The sequence below is a fragment of the Trachinotus anak genome, unplaced genomic scaffold (assembly GCF_046630095.1).
Source record: "Trachinotus anak isolate AG129_WGS33_773 ecotype Australia unplaced genomic scaffold, CSIRO_AGI_Tana_v1 ptg000013l, whole genome shotgun sequence".
In the NCBI taxonomy this organism is placed as follows: Eukaryota; Metazoa; Chordata; class Actinopteri; order Carangiformes; family Carangidae; genus Trachinotus; species Trachinotus anak.
In genome coordinates this window covers 19,287,139-19,314,523 of record NW_027273864.1, presented here as the reverse complement: position 1 = coordinate 19,314,523, position 27,385 = coordinate 19,287,139, and the positions used below count along the sequence as shown (strand labels likewise).

General features: G+C 41.7%; 1 protein-coding gene across 3 annotated transcripts in view; it reads left to right on the top strand.

Annotated features, from left to right (window-relative positions):
- megf6b (multiple EGF-like-domains 6b) overlaps positions 1-27,385 on the top strand; it is a 64,219-nt gene that overhangs the window by 6,245 nt on the left and 30,589 nt on the right. For all 3 annotated transcript variants that reach the window (XM_071494493.1, XM_071494495.1, XM_071494494.1), the window contains exons 4-5: positions 7,387-7,491; positions 26,101-26,223. In XM_071494493.1, the coding sequence (XP_071350594.1) occupies positions 7,387-7,491; positions 26,101-26,223 (228 nt within the window). The remainder of the gene's footprint in view (positions 1-7,386; positions 7,492-26,100; positions 26,224-27,385) is intronic.

Below are 27,385 nucleotides of genomic sequence, written 5' to 3'. Positions count from 1 at the left end.
AGAGTTCAAGTGTTAACATTCTCCCTCTAATAGGATTTGCACTGCACTATCTTGTTCTGCATGCAACAAAAAACAATTACAATCTGAGTGAGGTCATGGCTCTGCAGAGCTTAGCAGTGGCCAGTTACTTCACAGTGTACAGCACAGGTCAAAATGTTTAGATCTTAGCTCTCATCCGCACAGTCACGCCACAATCCTTCATTCAGAGGTGTGACATGGTAGTGCAGGTTGAGAGGACTGAATTATGGAAATGAAAGCAGAGAAGCCATCAGCAGAATGAAGAATAACAAAAATGAATCTCCCCACTCTAACTCTGACTCATAAGTCCATGTACGGACAAGTGGTTCTGTTGGTCACACTGTAGCTGCCAGGAGCTCATCTCCTTGTGGATCAGCTTAGCTTCACACCGCTGAGACCAAGAAGCCTCCTTTGATGGGATTTTACAGCCAGTGATCCAGATTGCATAGCCTGCATACCATAGAAAGACCCTTGGCAAAGCCCTCCTGTAAACAGTTTGTCCCCTGTCCAGTTAACTGACAAGTCAGTTCCCACTTTCCTGTCCTCCGAGCCCTGCCTGGGAACACAACATGTGCTTAACGCCCAGCCCTCAAACCCACGGTACAGACACGTTGCTCTGTGGGAGAGCCCTCTGATGGGAAGTGGCTGGGCTGGGGAGCAAGAGAAGATGCGCCTTTCATCAGTGTCTTATTATGGCATCAGTGCCCTCTTCAAAGAGCTCTTTGTGTCCAGAAGGAAGGTTACAGTATTAAATTATACAAGGAAGCATCTTCAGGGAGTCTGGTTTGTTTTAAAACACTCATGAAGAAATGTCTCACAGAGACATCCCTCAGGACTGCCCAGTGTTTCCCCTCACTTAAGTAGACGAGTGGTGTGTGTGTGTGTGTGGGGGGGGGGTTTGTTTCTCTTTTCGCGTGACAATGGCTGCTCTCTTCGACGTGAGGCAGGGCTTTTATCTCTGTAACCAAAGACGTGGCAGCACTTTGAGATGGGACAAACTAATCACCCTTTTCTCTGAGCCACTGAACCAGGATAAAAGGAAGCTCACACCGCAATCCTCCCTCTCCCACTCCTGCGCACTTTGCTATGCTCTATCTGTACTGTACCTCAGTCAGCACAATACAATCTGTGGGGCTGTTTTCAACAGCACCTCCAACATCCAAAAGGAAAAATCTGCTTTGCAAAATCTACAGCTTGAGAAAATCCCCTGAAAACCCCCGAATGAGGGTAGAGTGGGGAAGATGGGAATGCTTTGTGCTGAGATAGTGATTTAGTGTCTTGCACTTGTTGTCGTCGCTCTTGTGTGTGTTCCCTAATAAAATGTCAGTGTAAGGAAATTAGGCTAATGACCTGTGGTTATTGTGAGGCGGTCGAGCAGAACCGAGGGTCAAATCGTGTTGTAGATGCCGCGCACACAGTGGCTGAGAAGTGGCTGCAAGTTGTCTAGTTGTCCTTTCTTCAGTTCAGCTGTTTACTTTCTCTCGCTCTGTATCCGCACTTTGTGCAGTTGCTGACGTCGTCCCTCAGTATTGTAATTTATGGGCTCAGTTGTTGTGCTCTCCAGCATTCTTGGCTTAGCATAATTAGTCGCATATTTGGAAAAATAATGTACCACAGCACAGCAAACGTCTGGTTGTTTTCACATATTTTTCCACTGTTTTGACCCCCTCCCTCTTGTTTTCCATATTTGTGTTTCAGGCTACTATCATCTAATTATGAAGGTTTATGCATTTTCCATTCACACAATAGATTTGATTTAGAGTTCCTGAGTTTTTTTGTTTTCCAACTTCAGATGTTTTCCAGCATTATTGCTCAAAGAGTGCTCAAAGTGGGGAGTCAAGCAAAAATCCTTGCAGTTCTATCAATGTATAGGGATGCACTTGTGCAGAAGTGAAAGTTAGTGCCGCAACTCATGAAAAATGTAAGCGTCAATTATTCAGCAAATTAGCATCTTGAATGATCTATTAGTCTATAAAATGCCAGACAAGTGAAAATTGGTTCAAGGTGATGTCTTCACATGCCTAGTTTTGTTAATCGTTGGTCCAAAGCCCAATGTTACTCAGTTTACAATGATACAAAACAGAGATGCAGCAAATCCTCACTTAAGAGAAGCTGGAACCAGAGATTGGTTAACAAAAATGCCTTTAGAGTAAAACAATTAATCGATTATCAAAAATTACATTTCTATCCTGTTGAAGATCTTAGAGCTACAACTGTTCGAAGGTCTCACAACACAGTGAATGACGTCTTGTCCACTAGAAGTCAGCTAGTTGACTTGTGGAGGCAGAGCGGACTGTTTGAAGTATCCCCTAGCACAACTGAGGTGACTTTTGTGTGTTTTGTAAAGACTCCAATTGGCTCGATGACTATCTGCTTCTCCCGAAGGTGAAGAGCTCTTGACTTTGTGATGGCGACTTCCTCCACTTAAATGTTTGGAGGACCACTCAATCAGTGGGTTAAACCTTTTACCTCAGCCAGTAGCCACGGGCCGGGTGAGGATGGACGGGGTTAGCCGGGAGTGGAAACAAGCAGTTATGTTGATTGATAGCAACAATAAGCTTTGTGACAGGGGCTGAGGAGCAGGGACAATGGCTCCTCCAGTTTGTCGTCCTCGTTAACTGCTGAATAGGAACTGGCCCCCTTTTGTGGTGGGACCAGGCTGGCGAAGGTAGCTAAATGTGAAATAGGCCCAGTAGCCAGAAAAGAGGAAATGGTCCTCTGTATGTCCATGGGTGGTCTTTGTGTGTGTGTGTGTGAGTGTGTGTGTATGTGTGTCACAGAACACAGCAACAACTATGTCATCGGTCATGGGGACCACATCGTGCATAGCTGAACACAAATAGACGCAGACCCAGACGTATACAGAGATCCAGACAGAAATCAACCGACTGAGACATAACATGGAGCATTACACACCAAAACACACCAAAACTGTTTGCTCCATCAACACACAGCCACTGGTTACACCGACAGAGTCCTTTTGATCTAAGGAGTAATGTGCAGCAAAGAAGTAAGGTCAGCAGAGTCCTGAAAACAAAGCTACCACATTTTTTAAAGTTTGTGGAATTGCTGTCAGATATCAGCAAATACCAGTTTACTCAACAACTTGAGGCCTGTTTAAAGGTGTTCACGCCAACTGTAAGAACTAATGGGAACAGACCGTAGCATTGGACTTTAACTAGTATGAGACTGCCGAGCAAACATAGCTCTCATAGACTTCAGATAAGGAAACACCGACCCAAAGACATCACATGACATTGCTGAAATGACAGTCGCAGATTTGGACCTCTTCCAAAGACGGTGAACTTGGCTGTGCGGATATTGATCAGGATGGCCACCTTGTTAAAAGTGCAAATTGATGCTTGTTTTTCAATTTAATGATCTTAATATCCTCATGAACTGCTGTTGAATACTAGTCAATCTTGGTGCAAATACTAGGCTTTTCCACTTCATTTAATGGTGTGTTTGCCAAATGGAGGCAATATTATCAAGCTGCAGACATTAAGAGGGAAAATGGTTTTAGGACAGACAGACCCAACCTTTATACTGGTCATGCTGGGGATAGTTAGGTTTAGGTATAACAGTTATACAGTTTGTACAGGTAGTAAAAATGCATTCAGTACCATGACATTGTTTTTCAGTTAGACGCAATGGCGAATGGGGTGCAATAAATTAGGCTGCAGAAAATTAATGGCATGTTTAATTGTCCATTCAATGTTTCATATGTTTTTGCATATACAAACTGTTTCCTGTTTAGTCTGAGTGCCATGAATACCATTACCCTGTCTAAGTCACATCCCTGGAACATTAGAGAGGAAATGTATCATATCAATATTTCACCCCTCTACTTGGAAAAAAGGATGACAGGTGTGTTATGTTGACATACAATATGATGTTGGATGCAGGGAAAGCCGCAGATATTCTAATTGCAGGGACTTGCACACTAAGACATTTTTGTTCCTCCTGACCTAGTGTCTAGCTCAAATGGTATTTAAATCTTTTCAAAGAAACCTGTCAGAGATCATCTGACATAGCTGCCTCTGGTTTTCACTGGAACTCTTTGAAATGACACATTCCTCTGCGAAGCAAAACATGATTTGTTGCCTTAAAATACAGTGCTCGGCTCGGTGCGCAGCAATTATGGCAGCCCTGAGTGGTGGGCCTTTGTGTCTGTGAATTGCCCTAAATGTGGTCTCTCTCTGGGTTGCACTCTGGGGGTTAAACAGATCGACAGAGCCTAAACAAACACAGGGCTGCCTCTGTGTTGATGTGGTCATCCCCTTCAGAAGCTGTAAGGGTGACACCTGCTCATTGCTTTTCAGTCTCTCGGCACGAGTCGCTGACCCCTGCTCTGTCTGTCTCTTCTTTTTGTGGAGGCTGCTAATCCTCTCAGAGAAGGTGTCTTTGTAATAGAGTTGAGACATTCACAGCGACAGATGAGAGTGAGTTTTATGCCACACTGCATGCCACATTAAGGAATTATTTCAGGGAAGATTAACCAGGGGCTCAGGATGGGGGCGGCCCAAAAATGCCCTGGTTAGCTGCCAACAATCCTGTGAGTCTCACATCTCAGAAGGGGGAATGTACATTCCCCTTGTTGTCTCTTAGCCATGTTACCCTGAAGTGACTCTGAGAGACATCTGACCTTTTACTTTGTTGCTGGTGATTTAGTTCATTTAAAGCTTTTTCACCACAATTTAGGAATGTCTCATTAATTTGATCTCTCACAGCCGGTGGTAATATCATTGTCCTGAGGAACTTGGATCTAGTTGAAACTGTGCAATTAAACCTGACCACTCAGAAATGTTTTTTTTTTCTTTTTCTTGCTTGTCTGTCATCTGTTGCTTTCACCACATCAAAGTTCCCTCACATTAGATAATGACAGAGGGGGTTATGTTAGTTATGTTAATGTATGCTGAAGCACTACAGTGTATCATAGCTGTTGTAGCCACACAGTCTTGAGGAACTGGAAGTCATCATGGGCAGATTATCAGTGGTGAGATGGTCTTCCTGTTGGAGGTAGGATTTCAGTAGCTTTGCAAATTTGGGCAAAATGTTGGGTTATTAGTTATTGAGCACAACACAGATTCAAGATGTTTGGTCTATGTTATGTGTGGGAGACAGCGAGAGAGACATATTGGTTTGTTTTGGGTTGTGTTTTGTGCAGTGTGTGTGCATGTATGTGTGTGGGTCATTTGTTGTAGTCTCTGTGGATAGACCAACTGTTGAGCAGGTGTCGGAGGATGGGGCCAGATGACAGGCGGATGTTTAGGCTGAGCGCTGGTTTCCAAGGAGCCCTTCAAATCTGTTGAGAGACATGGATGAAATTACTTGGGCTCATCTGTGATTATTAGAGATCATCTCTCAAAGTCCTCCTCCTTAGCTTGGAAATGTTATGTTATTCCCCGTGGCTGACATGATACAGTTGAAGCCAGACTGCATGTGCACTTGAGACAGCTTATATTTTCACACCCTGAAGCACTTTCCCATTTCCTCAGCAGAGCATGGTACCTTTGCCTCTGTTTAAAAGAATTTGGAGGAGATATTTAGATGTAATTAGAATTAAAAGTAATGTATTTATTTTTTCTAAAAATCAAAAATGTTAGCCTACAAATGTCAGAAAATACTTCTTCTGTGTGTGTATGTGTGTGTCATCATGGTCCTGGGGACACCTACAGTAGCAGGAACTACCATAGAGGCAGTTTGGAGTACTTTGGCAAGTGTTTATATGTTTATATGTCTGTCTGTCTGTGGACGTATTTTATCATCACGATAGCATGACAACTGTGGAAGATACAGTCATGAAACTTTACAGGTGTGTAGTTGAGATCAAGGTGAAGGCTGACTTCAAAAATGGGCGTGACCCATATGACTGAGTACTCATGTAGTCATGTAGAAATATAACTACTGAGCACTCAGGGGTTGGAACATCAACATGTTGATGGGTGTCATGGCTGATGTGGGAAATTATGTCTTTTCTTTGACATCCAACATTTACAATTAAAATAAAACAGAGGAAGGCAGCAACTCTCTGTTGCTGTAATATGAATTTACAGCTGTCCTAGAGGAAATTAATTGTGCAGCACGGCAGAATAAAAATAGAAAATATGAATAGAAAATGAAAGCCCACTCCATACAGAAAACACTCGAAGGTTCATATAATAGCAACAAAAATAGCAACATTAAGAACAAAGATAAGATAAAGTTCAGATCAGTAGAAGCTAAAATTACACTGTTTTTGTTTGAGCTGCCCTGGGCGCACTGATACCATCACTATGACCATATATGGCCAATAAATGGCATCAGAACTGGCAGCACCTGGTGTGATGATTGGTCATGCCGCCTCTGGTTGGATTAGATGGGCTGAAAAATGCATGTCTGGCTTTCAGAGGACGTCTCCACAATCATACATTTAAATTCCTCTTGTGATTAACTGGACCACTCCGGGTGTCCGCATGTTGCCAGTCAGGAGGAGCAATGATAGACATCAGTCCTCTGGACCTGTCATCACTAAGCACTGTACTCTGCTCAAGAGAGCGCAAACAACAGGCCTGGCTTAAACAGCTGTCTTACTTCACAGGGACGTTAGTCTCAAAACACATCAGATAAGCCTACAGGCAGGCAGACTGTAGCACACATGTACTGTACGTCCACACACACAGTCGTAGGTGAACTACTGTCATGATTAATGTGAGTGTATGGAATGCGATGGTACACCTCTGAGGTGGATTCACGTGTTCTGAGCTACCTAGTGGCTCTCACTGTTTATAGAGCCTGGATTCTTTGAATTTCACATCTTAATGAGTGAGAGCAGTTTGACTTGCAAGGATTTACGGATGCAGGGCCACCGGCTCCAAGAGATGGATGAGCCACACTTGCCCTGTGGCTCTCTGATTTTTTTTTTTTTACCTCTTAACTCACACAGACACATCTGTATAATCACTTCTTGTGACAGTGATCAAAAGTTCACTTAATCGATCCAGGTCATTCTCAGGTAACATTCTGAAACTATGCGGGAAAGAGGCCACCTTTCCTTAAAAGTCACACAGGCTGTTATTGCCACTCATGTTAAACACTCTGGTTTTATAGAAAAACTGAGTTTAGACGTTTCTTTCTCTTAGCCAGAAACCTGTCTCTCTTCTCAAGAAGAGCCAAGTGGTGGATTCCTCTTACATTGGTTAGTGTGAATGAAGGAGAATCAAGGCTCCTCTTTAGTCAGGAGTTAACAGGCCGATGATAAGGCTTTGATAGAAAGAGGTCAGCGTTTGAAACTGCAGATGTTGACATTTCATGGCAACAGCCAGGTGTCTCTGCTTTGCTCACCTATTTTTTTTTTCTCTCTCTCTCTCTCTTCCCTTGCTGCCATAGCTGTGTGTAGCTATGGTGTGTGCTTCAATGGGGGCCAGTGTCGGGAGGGATCCACCCAGCTTTGCGACTGCCCTGCAGGGTTCAACGGACCCAGCTGCCAGTACGGTGAGTAGCAACATCCTCCTACACTGTTGCGTAGTCTTTTCTTTGAAACACCCTCTCAGCATTTCGCTCAGGTTCATTTTCCATCATGTCAAGAGATGCAGAATGAAGTTTGAAAAATAGCCCACAGTAAAAGTTGGAATCGTGAAAACTCTTCGCAGGCTAATTTAAACCAATGGCAGCTTGCCATTTGATTCAAAACACCTTTTTGGCTCTTTGCTGGAGCTTACTTTACTGATCCGTTTCAGTCGGCTCTCAAAGCCTCACTGAACTCTGTTTGAGTGGTCGCCTTTTGCTTTGACTGAACGGGAACCTCCTCACATCAGCAGTTGTCTTCTTTGCCAACAGCCCAAGTATTTAATCAGCAACTCCATTGTTGAATTTGAGCTGTTGAAGTAAAACAGTGGAGGATTCTGTTGTTTTTCTGATAACACCACACGACAGGAAATTCCTCATAGTGTCAACTTTTTACCAGAATCATCCATCTCTCCCTCGAGCTAGCCCCCCCCCGACAACACAGACTTTTGCTGCATGAGTCAAGTTCAAACCACAGGGACAACTGAAAACCTTGGTTCCATTTTGTAAACATAGGCAGACCTGACTTTATGCTCTCTGGCCAATATCGTGTCTCACCAACATTTCCATCAGTGCATAGGTTTCTCAGGAGATGTCTGGTGCGACAGATGTAGCTTCGTGACACCTCTTAACATACAATACAGCCACCGCCTGCTTGGCTTTTACAGGAGTCTTGATCAAGCCTTGGGAAATCCAGCACTGACGGCCCCTCCATATGATCAGAGCTCTCTGTGGCAGCTAAGCTGACCTGGCTTACTTCTGATTACTTCATGCTTGAATGAAAGACTTAATCATAAGGACGGAGGATCCATGAACACACATGCTAAATGAGGTGCTGCCGAGCCCAGCTTAAAGCCACCGGGTGCCTAAACAAGCAGGATCTGATGGGCCTAATGGAGGTCTTTCAGAAGAGTGAAACCATCTGTTGAACATGTTTGCTGATCAGCGTTGCAAAGGAAAAAAAAGACAGTATAGGTTTACCTAAGTTTATAGACACAGTTAAAAGTAGCAGATTGAGCATCAGCACTGAGGAACCATGTGACTGGGTTTTAGTCTTCTGTATTTTCAGTGGGTGAAATTATTTATGTGAGTGCTTACATGTAGTGCATGTATGCTGTTTATGATGGGATACCTGCCCTCCATGGTCTCCACAGTAGCAGCTCATCAGTCACTGTGATCAGAGCAGCGCTGCATTTTTCCCTGACACATAATGATGCATCATTGTATGGAGTGGTGAAGCAAGGGCCAGTGCGCACACTGGGATACGATGCCCCTCATCCCTCAGTCCTGACCATGAGAAACAACGTTAAGATCCTGACCTCTGCTAGACCCTGCCAGACCTAAATCATAACCGGATGTTGAACACTGACATGTTCAGCAAACCATAACTTCGTTGAGGGAGAATACATTTGTAGCTCATCTTGATTCGATACCAAATATAAACTAGAGCTTCACCGTCTGTAGTAGATGTAAGATGTATATTTGTAAAAAAATGACGGCTATAGTTTTGTGTGTCAGTGTGACTGTTTGGAGAAAAGATAGTGAGTCAAGAGTGGTTGGCATTGGTAGTAAGTGAAAGTAAAAGAAAAACAAAAGAGTAGGAAAGAAAAAAAAGGATTTTATTCATTCATTTAGTTTCTAAGTAGGATTTCTGTTTGTAATGTCAAAATTAACCCTGAGATACCAGGAAATTAACATTTCAAACACATTTTTTTTGAAAGAAAATACTTTCATCACTTCCAAAATAAATGATTAAATTATATTAAATGAAAACATGTTTCTTCTCTGCAGGTTTGGCTTCAAAAAATATACATTGTTGCTGAAACTGAAACTGTCTTGCTCATCCTGTTGCCATATTGTATTACTTTTATTTATGTTCTCATTTTGAAATATCAACTAGAACATAAATAACGCATATAAAAATGTCGTCCGGCACCTGTTGTGTTTCCAGTACGAGGAGTACAGTAGGGGTTCTGGCTCAACTTCACCTTCTTGCAAAGTGCATGAAGAGGGGAAGCGAAAGATCAACAACACTTGTAGTATTGAGAGAAACCTTATTCTGAGACAGATGTATTTTGCCCATCTCATTCATCTGGATCATGTTTCCGAAAAATGTTTCCTCAACACACCTGCTTTACACACTGTACTTGTCATCTAATGTGTATTTCCCCCAGTGAAGAAGAAAAATGGCCAATAAAGCCAATTTCAGTAAAGGAACTTGAAATCTGCTGATATTTTTTTTTATTATTATTTTTCATTATCATTGCTTCGTTTTTGTTCAGATCTTGGTGGGCATTTTAAAATTTTTTTTTTTTTTTTATATTCACTCAACTATTTTTGTATCAGTCCCCATCCCATTCAGTTTTGGTTCCAGGCAGCCTCTGGGCGACACTGTTTAATATCAGTGCAGACATCAGCTGTCCCCCTTCCCTTTCATTAAGATCTGCCAGCATTGTTCTGCACTGTGAATGATAGCTGTCACCAATGGGCACCTAGGGGCCCTTGCTGGTGGAGAGCTATGCAGCAGACTCCCACACCCTGACCCTCCCTCTGTTGGAGGCTATCAGTCTGTAAAGAGTCTGGCAGTTATATTGCCCTGTGATTGGCACTGAATGGGCTGCCAAACGAAGGGTGTGGGGCTGCGAGTGACTCCGCCTGACCAGGGGCAACACTTTGGGATGATGGGAGTCGGACACAGGCAGGAATACTCTCACAGCTGTCCCTTCTTTAAGGTCCTGCATGTGCAAAATACAGGTCACGTCAGAGTCAAGAGTCCTGAGGGCAAAGGGAATAGCTGTAGACTCAGTACAAAGTAGCTCATTGGAGAAAGAGCAATAACATCACCTCCAATGAATGACTGTCGACTGAGTGACAGCTCTGATATATTGTTCAGGCATTATGAGGAACTCAGTGGTGGTCAGGCACATACCATTTTGTTGTAACGCTGTCACGTTCCTGAGTCCTGGATAAATAACTTTCGTGGTTTTGTAGATGAGAGTACTCCGCTTACACGAGCTACTGTTATAATTGAGTTACAGCTGTGGTCCACACGCTTCACACAACTGTCAGTCACTGCTTGTTCTCTCTTGTCATGTTTACGCAAAGGCTGAAGCCACAGCGGAGGATGTGGCGGAGGACGAATGCGTGTAGCCGACACTTCACTCAAAGAGTCACTCATCATTTGATCACTTCAGACGGTTCTCAGCAGCATTCCTCCGCGATCGCATGTGGCGTCATCCCCTTGAAGCACTTTTGATGTGGTTCGTCCGTGTTTGTGTACAGCAATTGCTGTGTTTATATTATTCAAAGGGGCCAATAAGTGCCCTGCCCGCAATAGTTGTATGAGGCTGTCATCTGTTTTTTTTCTTTTTAGTACCATCATGTCTCTCTGTTTTGTGTTTTGTCACACAAAATGCTGTAGTCGCCGTTTTGAAGTGGGTGGGTCTTGGTTCGAAAAAGATGATCTCATGTCTGTCGATCAAAACTGATCAGTGTTTTTGGGCTGTCCGTCTGTCCTATTTTTGTGAGAGGTCAAGGTCATCGTAACCTCATGTCCGTCCCATTCTATCGATTGGATAAATCAGGAATTTCATTGCATCTGGCACAGACATCCACCTGGACTCAAGGATGGTCTGATTAGAATTTGGTGATTAAAGGTCAAAGGTCACTGTGGTCTGGTTGGAGGAGGCGCACAACCATGAGGTGTTAATTCTAGCTCAGTCTTAAACTCATTTAGTTTTAAATATTTAATGTTGCAGAGAAATATTTAAGATTTGAAACCAAGTTTCAGGCTTTGATGTTATGCCATCTTCAGCTTTATATTTGATATTGAGCTCATTACAGAACTGGCAACTGGCTTTTCTGAAGCCACAGGCACCTTTGAATACAATGTTTTTGCTCTGAAGTCCCTTTTAAAACACTCCGTCTTGTCTATATCTAGTGGGATTTAGTCACTTGGTGCCTGATGTACTTGGTATTCAGCCTGTCATCAGCAGACAAGTGGTATCCTCTGAGATACCTCAACAGCTTCCAAGGCTTTTAGACCTCTGGCAGGGCAGATGTCTTCATACCAGCTGACATCTGGGCTCAGCCACAGACAAACAGACCGACGGACAAACAGAAAGGCAGCCAGACACTCTTTGTAACATGAAACTTTACTGTCTTTGTTCAGGAATCTTAATGCTGCCTCGTGTATCCTGTTCTGAAGTGAAAGGTAAAAAAGTTATCTCAAACACATAAAACTGATGGATCATGTAAGATCTTTCTAAGAGTTATTTGACACAAATATGAGGAATCAGTAACACCAAAATTACATCCTTGATAGCTGAGGGAAAAATGCTCCATAATGACGTCACCCAGTGGGTAAAATACTGAATATCTCTTTCCACCATAGGCTCATATCTTGGCTGGGTTTGGGGTCACTGCAATGCCAGGAGGGCCTAGTGGTTCTAGGCATCACTCAAGACAGACCCTGTACTGATGGCTATCATCGTTACTCTGTAATGTTTGCTTCAAAGCAGGCTCACAGCCTTACTTTCTCAGCCACAGCCATGTTGAACTTTGAAGCAAATGATACTATATCAAACCATCTGAAAAGTTACTGCATTAAAGATGGCTGAGTCAACTAAAGAGTCTGACTTATGCTACCAGTTTGTACAGCTAAAACCCTTATCGGAAATAGGATATTTTATTGAAAAGGGAGGGAAAAAAACTAAGCACAAGTGTTTTTGCTCACTAGAAACATCACATAGACAAGTGAAAAGGAAATTTTCAGTTCTATATATTTTTATTTTATTTCACAGCAAAGGAACAATAACGATCTGAGCAACAGATCTCTTTATGTGAAACTGTATTGTTTGTGACATCAGTGACACATTTTCGCAGTAATGCGTTTTCTTAAGGACTCCAGCCCACCATAGTTAGTGTAGGGATGGACGTTGGAGCCTTTTTCCAATAAAGATTAGCAATACTTATGTTTTGAGTATGATGTCTTCTGGGTTTTAGTTGGGCTTATAAACAGTCAACTGAAGCTCTAAATAATGAGCTCAGTTATGTCTATGGAGCCTGTCAGAGCATGACGCGAATCCTCCACAGTCTAGTGGCCAAGGTGCTGAGAAAAGACTCAGTGGGAACCCAAAGTTTTCACAGAAAATAAGTCGAAAATAACTCATTCACATTCACTGAAGTATTGCACCTGAGTGCATTGTTGAGATGCTTCTACTTTCAGTATTACCCTGATATTTTACTTTTTATTGCCTTCATTTTTTGGACAATTGTAGTTAAAAGTATTTACAAGATAAAGATTTTCACATATAAAACATCCGCTTATATCAGCTTATGAATACATTATTGAAGATGAGCTACCCAACAATACACAAAGTAGTTAAGATTATTTTCACCTTGGCCAATTTACAACAGTAAAATGATGTATCAGTAATAATAATGCCATCCTTTAGGGGCTGTTATGAATTATTTTGCTTTTGATACTTTAAAGTGCATTTTGCTGATTATACTTCTCTACTTTTATTTAAATATATTTTTTACACTGTGGTATTTCCCCTTTTACTTGAGTAAAGGATCTGAACAGCACTACATAATTACAGTAACATGAACCACAGTTTTAATAAAGTTAGGAGACCAGACTGATCTGGATCTGAACAGAGGTTTCTCAGTATTGCTCTAGTGTTTATTCTGTCTGTCTTTGAGCCACACTGTGAAGGTGGATGCTTGTTAGCATGGTTGCAAGGTCAGGGCAGCAACCCTGGAGCTATTGTGGGAGTTCATTGTCTTGTTAAAGGACACTTGTTGAGTTGTACACAATCTTTTGATGTTTGTCTGGTTGAGGGACTAAATGTAAGAAACGTTTCAAGTATCAGCCTGTGATGTGATGAACAAAGGAAGAAAAAAAACAAATGAAAATATCACAGGTCCTTGTTTTGCAGTTAATAAATGATGTGAGTTGAGGAGTGGAATTCAGCTTATGGATCCCTTCACCTAGTTTTTTTTAGCAGGTTATCTAGTCATCATATAGGACAGCTTACATGAGACTTAATCATATCTTCTTTCTGGTTGTGTCTGTCGTTGTCTCACTGTCTGTCTTGATTGTGTAGACCAGCTTTCCAGAAAGTTTCATGTGACTGGAAAGTATGCGCTTCAGTTTATCTTAAGACAGGCATGAGTTTGCGTGTACAGTTGTAGTCATTGAGGGTGATTTCAGATGTTGCTCTTTGCAGCACCTCTGTTCCTGCTCTAATAGCTGTCCTACTCTGCAATTACCTAAAGTTCAACAGTGGTCTTTCCTCAGTCCAGCGGCCTGTTGTAACCTGCCTATCCGTCACCTCTCCTCTCACCCCACTCACATGTAGACATAGTGAATTGTCTTAAAGCCGGTCATTGGAGAGGAGGCGAGGATTTTGAAAAATGTGCATCTTTCCCACTCACAAACATGTTTTTTTGCTTGTCATGCATGCATGGTTTACTCCTGATTAGTCATGGTAACCACTGTAGCACATTAAGGCCAAATGTGACCAAAAATGTGGGTGGTTCTTGCCTCCCACACATCAACTCCCAGTTAACACATTAGTGGCATGTTGGGCAGAAGCTTATGTAAGTGTTGCTGTTTGGATGAAACAAAGCAGTGATGTAGTGTTAGCTCGTCTTTTCAGCCACTAATTATGGTATTATTAGTGTCGCTGTGTGCTTAATTAAGCTGATTTATGTGACAGCAGTGAATTGTGCTGTCTCCTTATGCGCTGAAGATTGCAGGGGAGCAGAAAGGTCAGAGGTCAAGCCGGCATGTGGACCCAGTCTGTGGCTCTTCAGAGTGCGCTGGAACATCCAGAGCTGGACTCAGTGGTTATGAAGAGCAGGGATGTGACATGACATCACTGTCTCTCATCAAGTGATTCAGTGAGCGACAGTGACAGGAGGGAGCACTGACGCAGATGGTACATGTCATGTTTAGGGCATGCACATGGGGTCATGTTGTAAAAGAGAACATCCCTTTACCGTATGGCGAACCCATCTCACACATGCTGCTCACCCTGGCAAGGGTACACGTTTGATTGACATTTGATTAGTGAGGAAACTCTTTTGATTTTTCTTTGGCTAAACATGTAGCGGTGTATCTGCTCCCTTCGTGTCTGAGGAATGTTATGAGAGAGGTGCTTTCAGTATGCCGGCCGCGGGACTCTCCCCATTGTAAAAATAAATCCCTGAACTCAGAGTCACATTGAATGGCTTTTACTTGGGATCAAGAAAAACATTTGAGAAACCTCCATGTTGAGCTTGCTGAGCACTTAATTGAAGAAGTGCCCTAAAATGAAAGACACATGCGTGCATTTTCTTCGCTTCAGCATTAATGTAGTACGCGATCCCATTGTGATGATTAGCCAGTTGGGCAGATAAGTTTATCGCGCCTTCTCTGAGAAGGAACGGTGAAAGAAGGCACATTTTTTGGGGCGTTTTGTGGCAAAGCCCATGCTCCAGAGGGACAGAGGGTTGGAATAGATCCAAACATGAAAAAAAGGAGAATGTGAGATTTACATCCATGTGCTACAGATGGACAAGTATAGTACCATGGTTTTATTTGATAGGCTTTAATAAAAAATTTGATTTACAAAGTAGCTGTGACCAGTGCAAATCTACTTTCACCTTTGGCAGCTTCATCGAAAGGTTTCCAGGAATATCACATCTTACATTTTTCCTGTTGTACATTAGGACTGGGAAGTGTTGGCTGTGTTAAAAGACTTTTTAACATTCGCCCATAATTCACCAGATAACCTTTCATAGTGGTCAGCTACTCAGTGTGAGCATGAAAGACTGTAAAGCCATGAGATTGTAAAGGCGTGAGATGGCCAGCTGCAGCAGTTTGTCACTCGTGATTGGTATGTCCATCCTCCACTGAGAGAGGTCAAAATGTGTTTGGCATCAGGGCGTTAGGTTATATAAGCTTTGTATAATGATTACCACATTTACTTTATCTTCTCAAAATCTGGCTATTAGAGTGGTAGAGAAAAAGTTGTAAAAGTCAAATGGCTGATTATGGGATAGTAAATGTCTAGAAAGATCACTAACTGTCTAAACCAAGAATTCCCTTTTCCTCTCTGATGGGTTTTACAGGCTACAGTTGAAATTGCTGTGAACAGGTTGACGTCTGCTTTTTTACTTTTACTTGGAGAGAATTACAACGTCTTAGGTTCTAACCCTAAAAACACAAACAGAAAGTGAAATATTTGTAATGAGAGCTCTTTTAGGAGCAGCGAACAAGGTCAGGTGGTGGCATAATCTTGCTTTTCATAACTTTTGATGTTTTTAACCCCCCCAGTCCCCACACCCCTTTTTTGGTTACAACACAATTTCTCCCATCAGCCATAAATTGGAGTTTAAATGGACCATTCACAGAGTCACTGACATGTTTTCTGTTTCTTTCCATTTGAGGGTTTAATCCCGTTCTTTTGAGTATTGTTAGCAGCCAGCATAGCGTGACTTCCAGAGCAGCTGAAATGAAGGAAGCCATGGAGATGTAGGCACTGCTGGGAAAACTGGAAGCTCCTAGCAAATATTTTCCCAAACATACTCAGAGGTTTTGTCCTGATTTCCTTTTGATTCTGTTTCAATACTTCTTTCTCCATTTCTATATTTCTCTCTCTTCCTCATTCTTCGCCGATACTTTCCTCTTTCAAACTAAACAAAGGGATCTGTCTTACTGTGGAAAGTCATCTCTTCTGAGGGTGAAACTGATGATTATTTTCCACATTAATTAATCTGTTGATTGGTTTCAGAATAATGGATTAATAATTTGGTCTATAAAATATCAGAAAGTTATAGGAAATGCCCATCACTATTTTTTTGGATGGATTTGTGTGTCTGGCCGAGAGTCCCAAACCCAAAGATGTTTGGTTACAACATTACATAAAGTTACAATGGAAAGAGAGAAAAGAGAGAGAAAAGTTGAGAAAAGTTGCAAAAGTTGTTTCGGTGAGTAACAGTGAATGTACATAACTTTGTCTACAAGAAAACCCAACCTTTTAAAAAGTCATCAAAATTTTTCTCTTAATTTTCTGTTGGTCAACGAAATAATTGATTTGCTAATCGTTTTACCACTAATGAAACACACTGAGGAGAAGAAGTGAACTGAACTTAAGGACATTCAACAAAAAACAGCAATGATATTGTGAAATGAGTTATTTCTTTCATGCTACAGCAATTGTTTGGTAACCGTCGAAGCAAGGATCTTAAAAGTCAGTCAGTCGTTCCTCCTCCTCTTTCCACTGTCCCATCCCGAAATATTGTGAGCCCTATAGGCTTCACCACGGGGGAGAGAGAGAGACTGTGAAGTCTGGAAAGGCCTCTCTAATGAGAGGGAGTACGTTGCAGTCGGAGGGTGGGGTACATCCTTGCCCTCCTACCTGCCATTGCATCCTGCGCAGCACCCTAATCTGCCATAATTGTGTCGAGTCTGGGCTCCCACCCTGTCTCATTAGGCTCTTTACAGCATTCCTGATGAAAGGTCGCTCCTGGTCACACTGGGGGGGCGAGGGCATCAAGTTTGTGCAAATTGGCAGTGACAAGAGTTTGCAAAATACAATTAGAGGAATAATCAGCGTGGATTGATCCCTTGATCTACCCTGCTTCTCCTTATCTTAGCTACCTGTTAGTTCACTGAGCCCTCTGTATCTTCTAATTTTACTAAATCTGCCTTGGCTGCCTTTGTTCCTCCTTATCAGCGCCTCATGTATTCCACTGAGCCAAACACTTCACTTCTAATCTGTTTTCCCTCTATCTACTCTGTTGTGTATTATCTCCATATGGAAGCCACTTAGCCTTGGAGAACATTCAGCAGCGCACAGCCAGCGTCCGACTGATGTCTCGTGAGGTGTGAAAAGCAGACGCTAATCGAAACAAAATATAATGAGACAGGTTCAGCCGACTTTCACGTGTCAAGGTTGCTTTTGTTTTGTTTTTTTAAACCACACCGTAGTTTGAATCTTATTAAAGTGTCTTCATCTCAGTACCCACTGCTTCTCTGGCATTCCTCCAATTGTCACATTAAACTTGTATTTCAGAAACGGGCAGAAACAGCTCTGCTGTTTGAGGGAGCTCTCAAAGAAACTGAGCAGCAGCAAGGATACTGCTGCTGAGGAGGTATGGAGGGTGGATGAAGGTGCTGCAGCAAACAGCATGAGAGTATCAGCAGAGTAATAGTGTTAAGTTTCAGGTTATAACAGACGCAATGTATATATCCATGAATAAAGCATGCCAGTCCGGAAGCATAAGTCTGATCTCAGTGCTTTGCCTTAATTAACACAATGCTCCATTCATTTTGTGTGTAAATTTAAATCTATGGTTTCCAGTCTTGGAGTGGGACTCCCCAGCAGGGGTCACAAGTTGAATCTGAGGGGCCAACAAATGAGGGGGGAAAAAAAGGGTTGAAACATTTGATAAATAGAATTGTTTGATGTTTGTGGTATTTGTCCTTTTCTTTTTTCTTGTAAAATACTGAATACTGTACGCCTATTAAGAGATCCAAATGAAACAGACTGATTCCCACCTTGCTTGAGGGGCTTGCAGTGTGTAGAAATAAGTAACCTTTGTTGACAGATGTCAGTTGACTTTGTAAAGGTTAGTAACCAATGATCTTAATGCCTCTTCTTTTTGGAGAGTGCTAAGAATGTTTAATTTTGCACTGTTCAACATTATTTTGTAGCTATGTTATTAAAAAGCGTACTGCTGCACCATATTAAAATATCCTGGTGCCGTGCAGCTTGAGCTAGTGTATGCCGTAAAAATGGAGCCTATTGCCCCTGAACTACACATACCTGGGGTTATGTACTTGACTGCTGTTCCTTTCATCTTTAAACAACTGTGAAATCATGTAGTGTCACATTTGAGCATGTGAAGCAATAATCAGAATCTCAGTGTTTATTCCCCCTTTACACCTTGAGCATGACAGTCTGTCATGTATCTGCCACCTTTTGCCCTGTAGGTAAAAGGCTCTGGGCAACTTTCCGTCTGCTATGGCCCAGCACATACCACTGCAGCATATCTCACACATGTGACTGAGATAGAGATAGAGAGAGATAGAGAGAGAGAGAGAGAGAGAGACTGGAAACCACAACAAGTAATTTTTGGATTCCTGCTGGCCTCCATGTGTTGTCCCAGGCACTCAAAACTCCTGGGTCAAAGTTGGAAGAGACAGGCCCTAACAGGTAGTGCGCAGAGAGAGCACACGTAAAGGGTCAGAGGGCAGTCCCCTGAGGTCCTGGAGGTATTTGTTCCTCCTGTTCGTCTGTGTAGGTCATAAAATGTTATTTTGGATACATGCATAGGTTCATGCAGCTGGCCTACTTTTCTCTGGATTGCAACCTGTAACTTTTACTGACAGTGAAAATGAGCGACAGAAGTCGGGAACCTTTGGTTATCCGCAAGCTTCTGAAGGGATGAGATTTATGGCTCTGTCAGACACCTTCTGTCGGATGATCATGTGGCAAAACGGTCAAAACAGTGCTGTGAAAGAAATTTGGGATCGTCTTTTCCCAGCATACAACACTCAGATTTCCAGTCTGAGGTCTGTGATTGCTGGCACGGCCTTGTGACTGTTACTGTCGTGATTCGAGCTGGCCGTGTCTGGAAATGAAGGAGTAATGGTACTCACAGTCAGCTGAAGGGAAGAAGAGAAAAAATTAAAGCTTACAGGAATGAGAGGCAGCTGGCTCTTAAGAATGGGGTATGCCATAACATATAAACATACACGAGTACCTGCACGGCGCTCAAGCACACTCACTGTGCTGACTGAGAGGCTTACCTTGCAGTGCAGTGAAATGGATCATCAAAACAGGGATTAGAGGTGTTTAGGACTCAGTAGAGCAGAATGTTCACTAATCAAACTCAGACACTGGATTTTTAGTGTCTTTGATTTCACACATAATTCCCTTGTGGTCAAACATGCACAAATAATAAAACTTAGCGATCAGGGTAATAAGCTGCACAGAGACTACTGAGTTGCCTGATTGATATTTTTACAGACAGCCTCTCTCTGCCGCTTGTCTGTGGTTTCTTGTTGACACTTGCCTTGAGAAGAAGAGTTGAATAACAAGAAAATACAACTGTTTAAAAAAGGTGATAAGCAGAGAATTTAGTCTTTGCTCAACTGCATTTTCACATGGGAAATAAACAACAGAAGAAAAGCAGTTTAATAGGCTGACACTCACCTCAAGACTGAATTTTACGAAGATTTAAATAAGACGGGGGCTGCAACTAACAATTAGTTTCATTTTTGATTAATTGTTTGATCTGTAATGTCAGTCGAAAATTCCCATCATAACCAACAGTCCAAAGCCCTAAAATATCCGCGTAGTGTAAGACCAAGAAAATGAGAACATTTGAGAACTTGTAAACATCAAATTAAAAACGACTTAATGGTTATTGATTATCAGAATAGTCAGAGATTAAAATTTTGTTAAATTAATAATTGATTCACCGACAACTTTATACTTCAAGGAGTGTTTCTTTGTTGACTTTAGCACAGTTTGAGTTTATTTGGAGTGATTAGAGGTGCAGCCTGCTTCAGCTTCACCACTGAGATGTGCGGTTGCTGCCTAATTGTAAGTGTCTTTTAAAAAACAGGAAAAGGAGCCTGTAATAGCCTTTACGCCACAGTACGCCTTCTAACTGCAAACTTGAGATGGATTGTTAATGATTTCATGGAAACATTTGAGGTTTGTGAATTGAGGTGCAGACGTATGAAACGTCAGTTGATGCACACCATAGACGTCCGTTTGTGGTCACCCCTTTGTCATTAAAGGGGACATTTTTTTAACTTCTCTGGTTCCAGGAAAGCCACACCACGGCCAAATGACAGTGCCACTTAACAACAGCTCGGCTGCCACACTCGCCACAATTACAGGGCTTCAGGAAGAAACCCGTACCCAACACTGGCACCATGAAAGCATCAAACAGGACTAGGGGAGGGAAATTATTGGATGCTTAATACAGCATGCATAGTTTTCTGGTGTAAGTCAGTGCGGTGAACCAGAGTGAAACATGTTTTACAAGAGAGGGCACTTTGACAAGTGACGTGTGGTGTTCTTTGCCTTTGAATAGTGATATTGTGGCAGCTGTGTTTTAGTTATATGATGAATGAGAGCAGAGTCGAATCAAACAGTGTCAACTTAATAAACAGCCAGCCGCACATCTGGCCTAGTATTGATGTAGCAGGAGACTAACAGCAGGGGGCAATGTTGAACTTGAGCTGATGCCTTACAGATGAGAAGGAATGAGAAGAATATCCAGCGTGCAGTTTTCAGTTTTGTGTCATATGACCAAACAAATAGTTTTCTCCAGCAGGTTTAAATATATTTATTGTCTAAATCTGTTGTGTATCATCCCAGTCAGCCACATCTGAAAATCTGAACAATCAGTGCTGACAGTATGAATCATCAGTGTTTTTAAAAAACAAAATATTTGCCTTCTGAAAAAGTGTGCACTATTGCAAAAGAAATTATTCTGTTTATTGATGTTGACTTATCATGAAAATGTCATTGTGTGCCTCATTTAATTGCACCTGGCATGAAAGTGAGTAGATGTCTTTGTTTGCCTGCATTAAAAAGCATCACAAAGAAACTCGAGAGCTAAAGTATTTCCACCATGTAGACGCAATGACCCAAACGGCAGAGGTAACGCTTGGATAAAACATTTTGAATGCATCTTTGGGATTCACATGTTATCTGACTCCAGGAGCTGAATATCCATGTGAAATCCACAAGGAGTTTATGGAGTCCATAAAATAACCTTTTATAATAACTTTTGTGAGCCTGGTTGAAAATATTTCACCAATTTATATGTTTCACATGAGCTTCTGGCAGAAAGCCTCACGGTGCTGCCTGTCAGACAGATAAAGGAAACGTGTCCTCTACAACAAACATTTTAAGGTTAGGGTACACTTGAGGTCAAAAGTGAGGATGAGTTTCCTGTGAAAGAGCGTGAAGCTCCGACCGTCGGTTCCGGTTCACAGATGCCTGGTTTGTTAGTCAGACGCTGTTTCACCAGCCCCCAGATGTGCAGGACAAGTCAGAGAAATCCTCTCCTAAGTCACTGTCTGAATGAAACCTCTGACTCAAACATGTCTCACGGCACCTCAAGCCAATCCTCATCTTTATAGCACCTGGTAAATGAAAGCAGCTGTGAGGACTGCAGGGAATGCAACCAGGAATGAACACTACCAAAGCACATTATTACACCAGGAGGCTTTTAGATCAGGGCACTAAAAGGAAACAGGTTAGTGTTATCCTCAGCAACCCCCTCGACTCCCTCCCTGATTCTCGATGAATGCTGCAATTTTCCGGCCCATGACCCCCCTGAGATAATATCAGAGGTCTGGTGGTTTTCGTTGGCCCAATCTTAGCCCCTTGCAGTCTGCCGAGACATTAGCTTCGTCCTCTTGGGAGCAGTGGCGGTCGTCCTTATCACAGGAAGTCACACAATACGGCAGAGGAATGTAAACCCAGAGCTTTGCTGCAGCTGAACTTGCAGAAACGCAAAAGTTTTAGCAAAGGTTTTTTTTTTTTTTTTTTTTTTTCCTATTTTTCATTCTTCACCTGATTGCTTTGGAACAGAGTGTCCACTACAGGGAGATACACATTTTTACCCATTTTACAGATGTTTTTGTTTAATAAATCACCTTACGAGAAGACATAACAGCGCTGTGCAATCTGGCTCTCACTCATAACAATGTCGCTGAGATCTTGTTGTCTTCATAGAACAATGCACAGAAACTCCACCTTCGTACAGAGACTACAGGAGGGAGACTCATTTACCAGAAACATTCCCAGTGTTGCTACCCGAAAAAAATGTTTAGCTGATGTCGTTAGCGACTCAGATCCCAACAATCCTGATGTTTCGTGAGCAACTTAGTTGGTGCGTGACGGCCCAAACATTATTCACAATAATTACACTGTATGGCATTTGTTGTGTGAAATAAGGCCTCTGCTCTTTTCCCCTGAAGGTTACTGTTTTGTTTCATGAAAATACATATTTTTATAAGCAGAGGTGGTCTTGGCTTCAGGCAGTGTGGCCCACCCCTGCTATAAAAGACTGCATGAAACCCTGAATATATTGCAATAAAATACAAAACCACTAACTGCAGCCTCCAAAATGTTATAAGGATGAATCAGCTCTTCTCTGGCGGTCAATGACAATTGGTCAAATCATTGATTAGTTGACGAACAGAAAGTTAATCTCCGATGACTGAAATTTGAATGAAAAACAAGTGGTTGTTTGAGTCATTAATGAAGCATAAATTATAATTATTTGCTGTTTCCAGACTCTCAAATGCCAGAGTTTGTTGTGTTCACCAGTTTTACATCATTATAAATGGAGTATCCTCTGCTTTTGGACCTTTAGTTGGCCAAAAAACAAGTCTTTTAGGATGTTGCCTTGGGTTCTGGAAATCTGCATCTGGGATTTTCAATATGTCATAAGATTTTATTGACTGGAAGATTAAAGAAATAATTTGACATCTTGGGAAATACTAACCTTGCTCTGTGCAAAAGTAGTAAAATCCACTTACCAGCACCTCTGAAGCTTGGTTTACATTTGGCCAGAGGCAGGCTAGCTGTCCTTTTAACTGAGCAATAAAAAGAAGAATTGACGGATTAGATTAATTGATAATAAACCAAAAGCCAAAACAGGGCTATTGTGTTGGAGACTGTAGGATTGTTGGTAATGCACTGTTCACTCAGTGTGTAATGTTTCACTGATAATGTGTGAATTCTTCAGGGCTGTTAAGGACCTATGGTTTGTTTACCACTTGCCAAAAGGATTATTTTGCAGATATAGATCTGAACGTGCACCACATGGTGAAACAGTCCCGTGCATTTCTCTCTGCATGAGTTCGACCCTGATCCTTGGCCTCTGACACTGACCTAGGGCATAAATTGGGCTCCAGACACAGTACTTTGTTTCAGGCATCTGATCTCTTTTTGCAAAATGTGAACACCAACACCCACCCCCTCCACCCCACAGACACAGGTCAGGGAGAAGAAACCTTGGTGATCCGATGTTCACGGGAAGGGGCTGATCTCAAAACACTCCTTGTTTTTAAGGAGGCTACAGCTCTTGTTTTGCGCCTTTAGTCGTGTCTGATCACTCTGCTGGAGGCTAAGTCTGGTGACAGATCGTTGGACGGGTGAGGGTGACGTATGGTAAAATAATCTCACCGTTGCCCCCTGCAGTCAGGTGAGAGTGTAGCCTCTGCTCCAACCCCCAGAGTCACTCATGTCATCAGAGGTCATTGAGTTTAACGTTCAGGGAAAAATGAGTTCTGAGGCCGGGAATTTTTCTTTTTTGAAATTAGCTTACATTAGTGTAAATAGTAATGTAGCACGGAGATGATGATGATTAGAGTAAAGTTCAACCACACAGTAGAGTTTGGAACTATTTATTGATTTCCAATATGGTCCTCATTGTAAAACAGAACAAAACAAAAAAAATAGATAAATAAATAAACAAGACAATGTAATTTGAGACACTAACACAATACACAGGGGTTCCACAAATGAGTTTCTACTGCACTCTAAACATGATTTTGGATTCAGTAAACTGAATTCCTGATGGGCAAATAAAGAGAAATTCCACAATTGCAAGGCCATCATTTTAAAAGAAACAAACTTGCAACTGTGCAACTTTGTCGATCCAAGGTAGACATTTCCACTTCTGCGTTTCATATTCTCCTCCTGACCCGAAGCAGTTCAACATTCCTGTGTGCTTATTGGGCAGAAAGACTTGGAGAGTGATGAGCGTGACACTGACCCTGGGCAGACCCCTCCTCAAGCTGCCACACAGGTGTGTGGCCTCAGGGGGGGAGATAGACATTTTCACACACACACGCACACACAGAAACACACTCATGCTGCAGATCTCACTGCAGGATCCCTCAGGGTCTTTAATCCTGGCCTTGACTTCAGGTCGCACTCTGCTCAGTGACCATCACTCGTCTTCTTCAGTCAGCAAGTTTCTGTGTAATTTTCTTTAAATCTGCCGTTGTGCTGCTGCTTATTTTACAAATTAAATGAAGTGAACTAACAGGCAGGCACTCTCTCTCACCCCAGGACCCAGACTCATTAAATCAAGCTCTTGTGACGCAGTGCTCAAATAAAAATCAGTGAGCATCCCAAATTGGATTTTTAGCTGTAGTTTATCTAGTCCTGCTAAGAAGGACTGGTGTAATAAATTGATTGGAATGATGTTTCATAGTATAATAAAATATAGTCTTGATGTTTAAAGTAACATTTCATTACATGTTGTATGCAGTTCAGGATTTACGGCAGTTTTTAACACTTGGCAATAGAAAGAGTGCAGTGTTTTCAGTGTGAACATTTCCAGATGTTGTAAACTGAGAGGGAAATTGTTTAATTGGCTGCTTAGACGCTGGCATCGCAATACACCAAAATTTGCTAGAAGGGGGAAAATGTTCTATAAAGCAATTTTCTTTGCGTTCGTACTCTTCCCTCTGTACAGTAACTCTCTTCTTTTATTGAGATGGAGAAAGTTTATGAGCTGATTAGTGCCAAGTGAATTCTCCCTTCCTAATTTTCTCCGAGACTTTCAGTTTTCAGTCCAAGATTCCTTCCTCTGGCATGGCAAATGAAACAGCCCAGTGTCATCAAGTTTAGAACTGCACCGTGAGCATAATCTCTCCTGACAAATTCCCACATGAACGAAATTCAGCGTTAATGTGGGCAGCGTGCATCTGCATCCCGAAACTGCAGCGTAAAGACTGAACAACACGTTATTCCTTTCATTCTCAATTTGAATATCTCCTGATTACGCAGAATCTCTTCAGCTCAAATTATGGTATATACGCTGAACTGTCAGCACCTGTATCTGACCTGAGTCATTATGTGTAGTCAGGGAACTGAAAGGGAAAGATTTTATCTGGTTCAGCTGATGACAGCTTTGGCAGCAATATGCAGCTAATGGAAATGAAATGGAAAAACTGGGACTTCGTGTGGAAGTGTTTTTGGAGATCCCTCTGTAGAACGCTACTCCTGGTTGATGTTGGAGTAAAGTTAGAGGCAATGAGGAAAAGATGTTACTGCTGCATGTTTCCTTTTGTCCCACTCTATTTATCACTTGATGTATTTTTATCCTGTTTTGGATGTATAGTGTATTTTTCCACTTTAATTTTCCTTGAAGTTGGTACAGAGGAGCCGGGTTGAAGGATGGAAACAGCACACACAGTTTCCCACAGTAATTCTCATGAATTTCCAAGTGCTTGATCATTTTCCACAATTTCAAAAGTTGGATACAAATTTGTTCATGGAGAACATTTAAAAGAGACATGTAAAACTTAGACCATCATGAAAAGGAAGATGCATTCTTTCTTCATCTTCACTGCACAGAAATAAAGCCCACTGCTGTTTTTAACCAAAACACTGAGCATTTTAAACATGTTTGACTTTGTTCTTCCTAATTTCTGGTTTTGTCTGTGGTTTTAGTGGCAGCACAATTAACTTTGTCCCTGTCTCTTCCCGTCAGATGTGAATGAGTGTGAGGAGACCAATGGAGGCTGCGAGGCTCTGTGTTGTAACACCATCGGAAGTTTCTACTGCCGGTGTCCTCCTGGACTAAAACTGAATGAAGATGGCAAAACATGTCAAGGTGAGTACTCTGGTGTATTTGGATGATGAGCCGTTTATGCCGGGCTGTTTATGAATTTAAAAGGGCACTTCATGAATTTTACACATGAAGATCACTTTTCCCATCATGGGTCGTACATTTAAGCCTCTGACACAGTTGTATCATGTCCTCAGTGGTTCTGGAGGAGAATCAGTGTTATATCAGTTATCTGTGTGTCACAAACTGGGGTTTCATTTTGTTCACATAGCACCTTCAGTCCAGGTTAGTGTAGTTCAAAGTGCTCAACAGATGTTTGACAGTTCAAATTTAAACAGTAGAACAATAAGACTGACCAAAAACCAAACAAAATAGATAAAAGACTGACAAATATAATTGACAGGGATGAATAGAACATTTTTAAACATGAATAAAATAAAATAAAATAAAATAAAATAAGTGATTTAAATAAAATAAATAATAGCCATAAAAAAGCCCAGGCTTTAAGTTGACATTTTAAGGTATCAGCTGTTCAATAGTTCTCAGATCCTCAGACTGTTCCAGCGGCTTGGAGCATAAAAAGTAAAAGTCTTCCACTTTGGAACGAATCAAGACTTGTGCTGGGAACCGGAGAGATTTGTGATTCACAGATTAGAAGCATATTAGATAAATCGGCTGGTGCACAACCATGAACAGCTTTATAGACAAGTTGATAAATTTTAAAAGTGGGAAACTGACATGCAGCCAGTGTACAGACTAGTGTAGAGATAGGTGTAATGTGTTCTCTCCCTCTGTTCTTAGTCAGCACTCACAGATACGAATCAGTTGTAACTGGCATAACTTTTTTTCTTTGGCCGACCGGATTTGAGGACATTGCAGAAGTCTAGTCTGCTGGATATAAAAGCATTAAAGCATTAGTCTCTGTGTCGCTCAGAGAGAGGAAGAGCTGCTAGCAGCTATATTTTAGAGATGATAATGAGCTGATTTGAATTTAATGAAATGTAATACTTAATCGGTGGAGAATATTATAATATGATACTAGATATGACAGCAGATATATAAGTGTTCTGGTCAACATACTGTACACTTTCAGCTTTTCAGATGTTACTCAGCTGTTCTAGCTGAATCATTTTTGAAATCCACATTATCAGTAATGTTTTCTTAAAATTTTAAGTTATTTTCTAAAAACACACGTTGTCATCCCCAA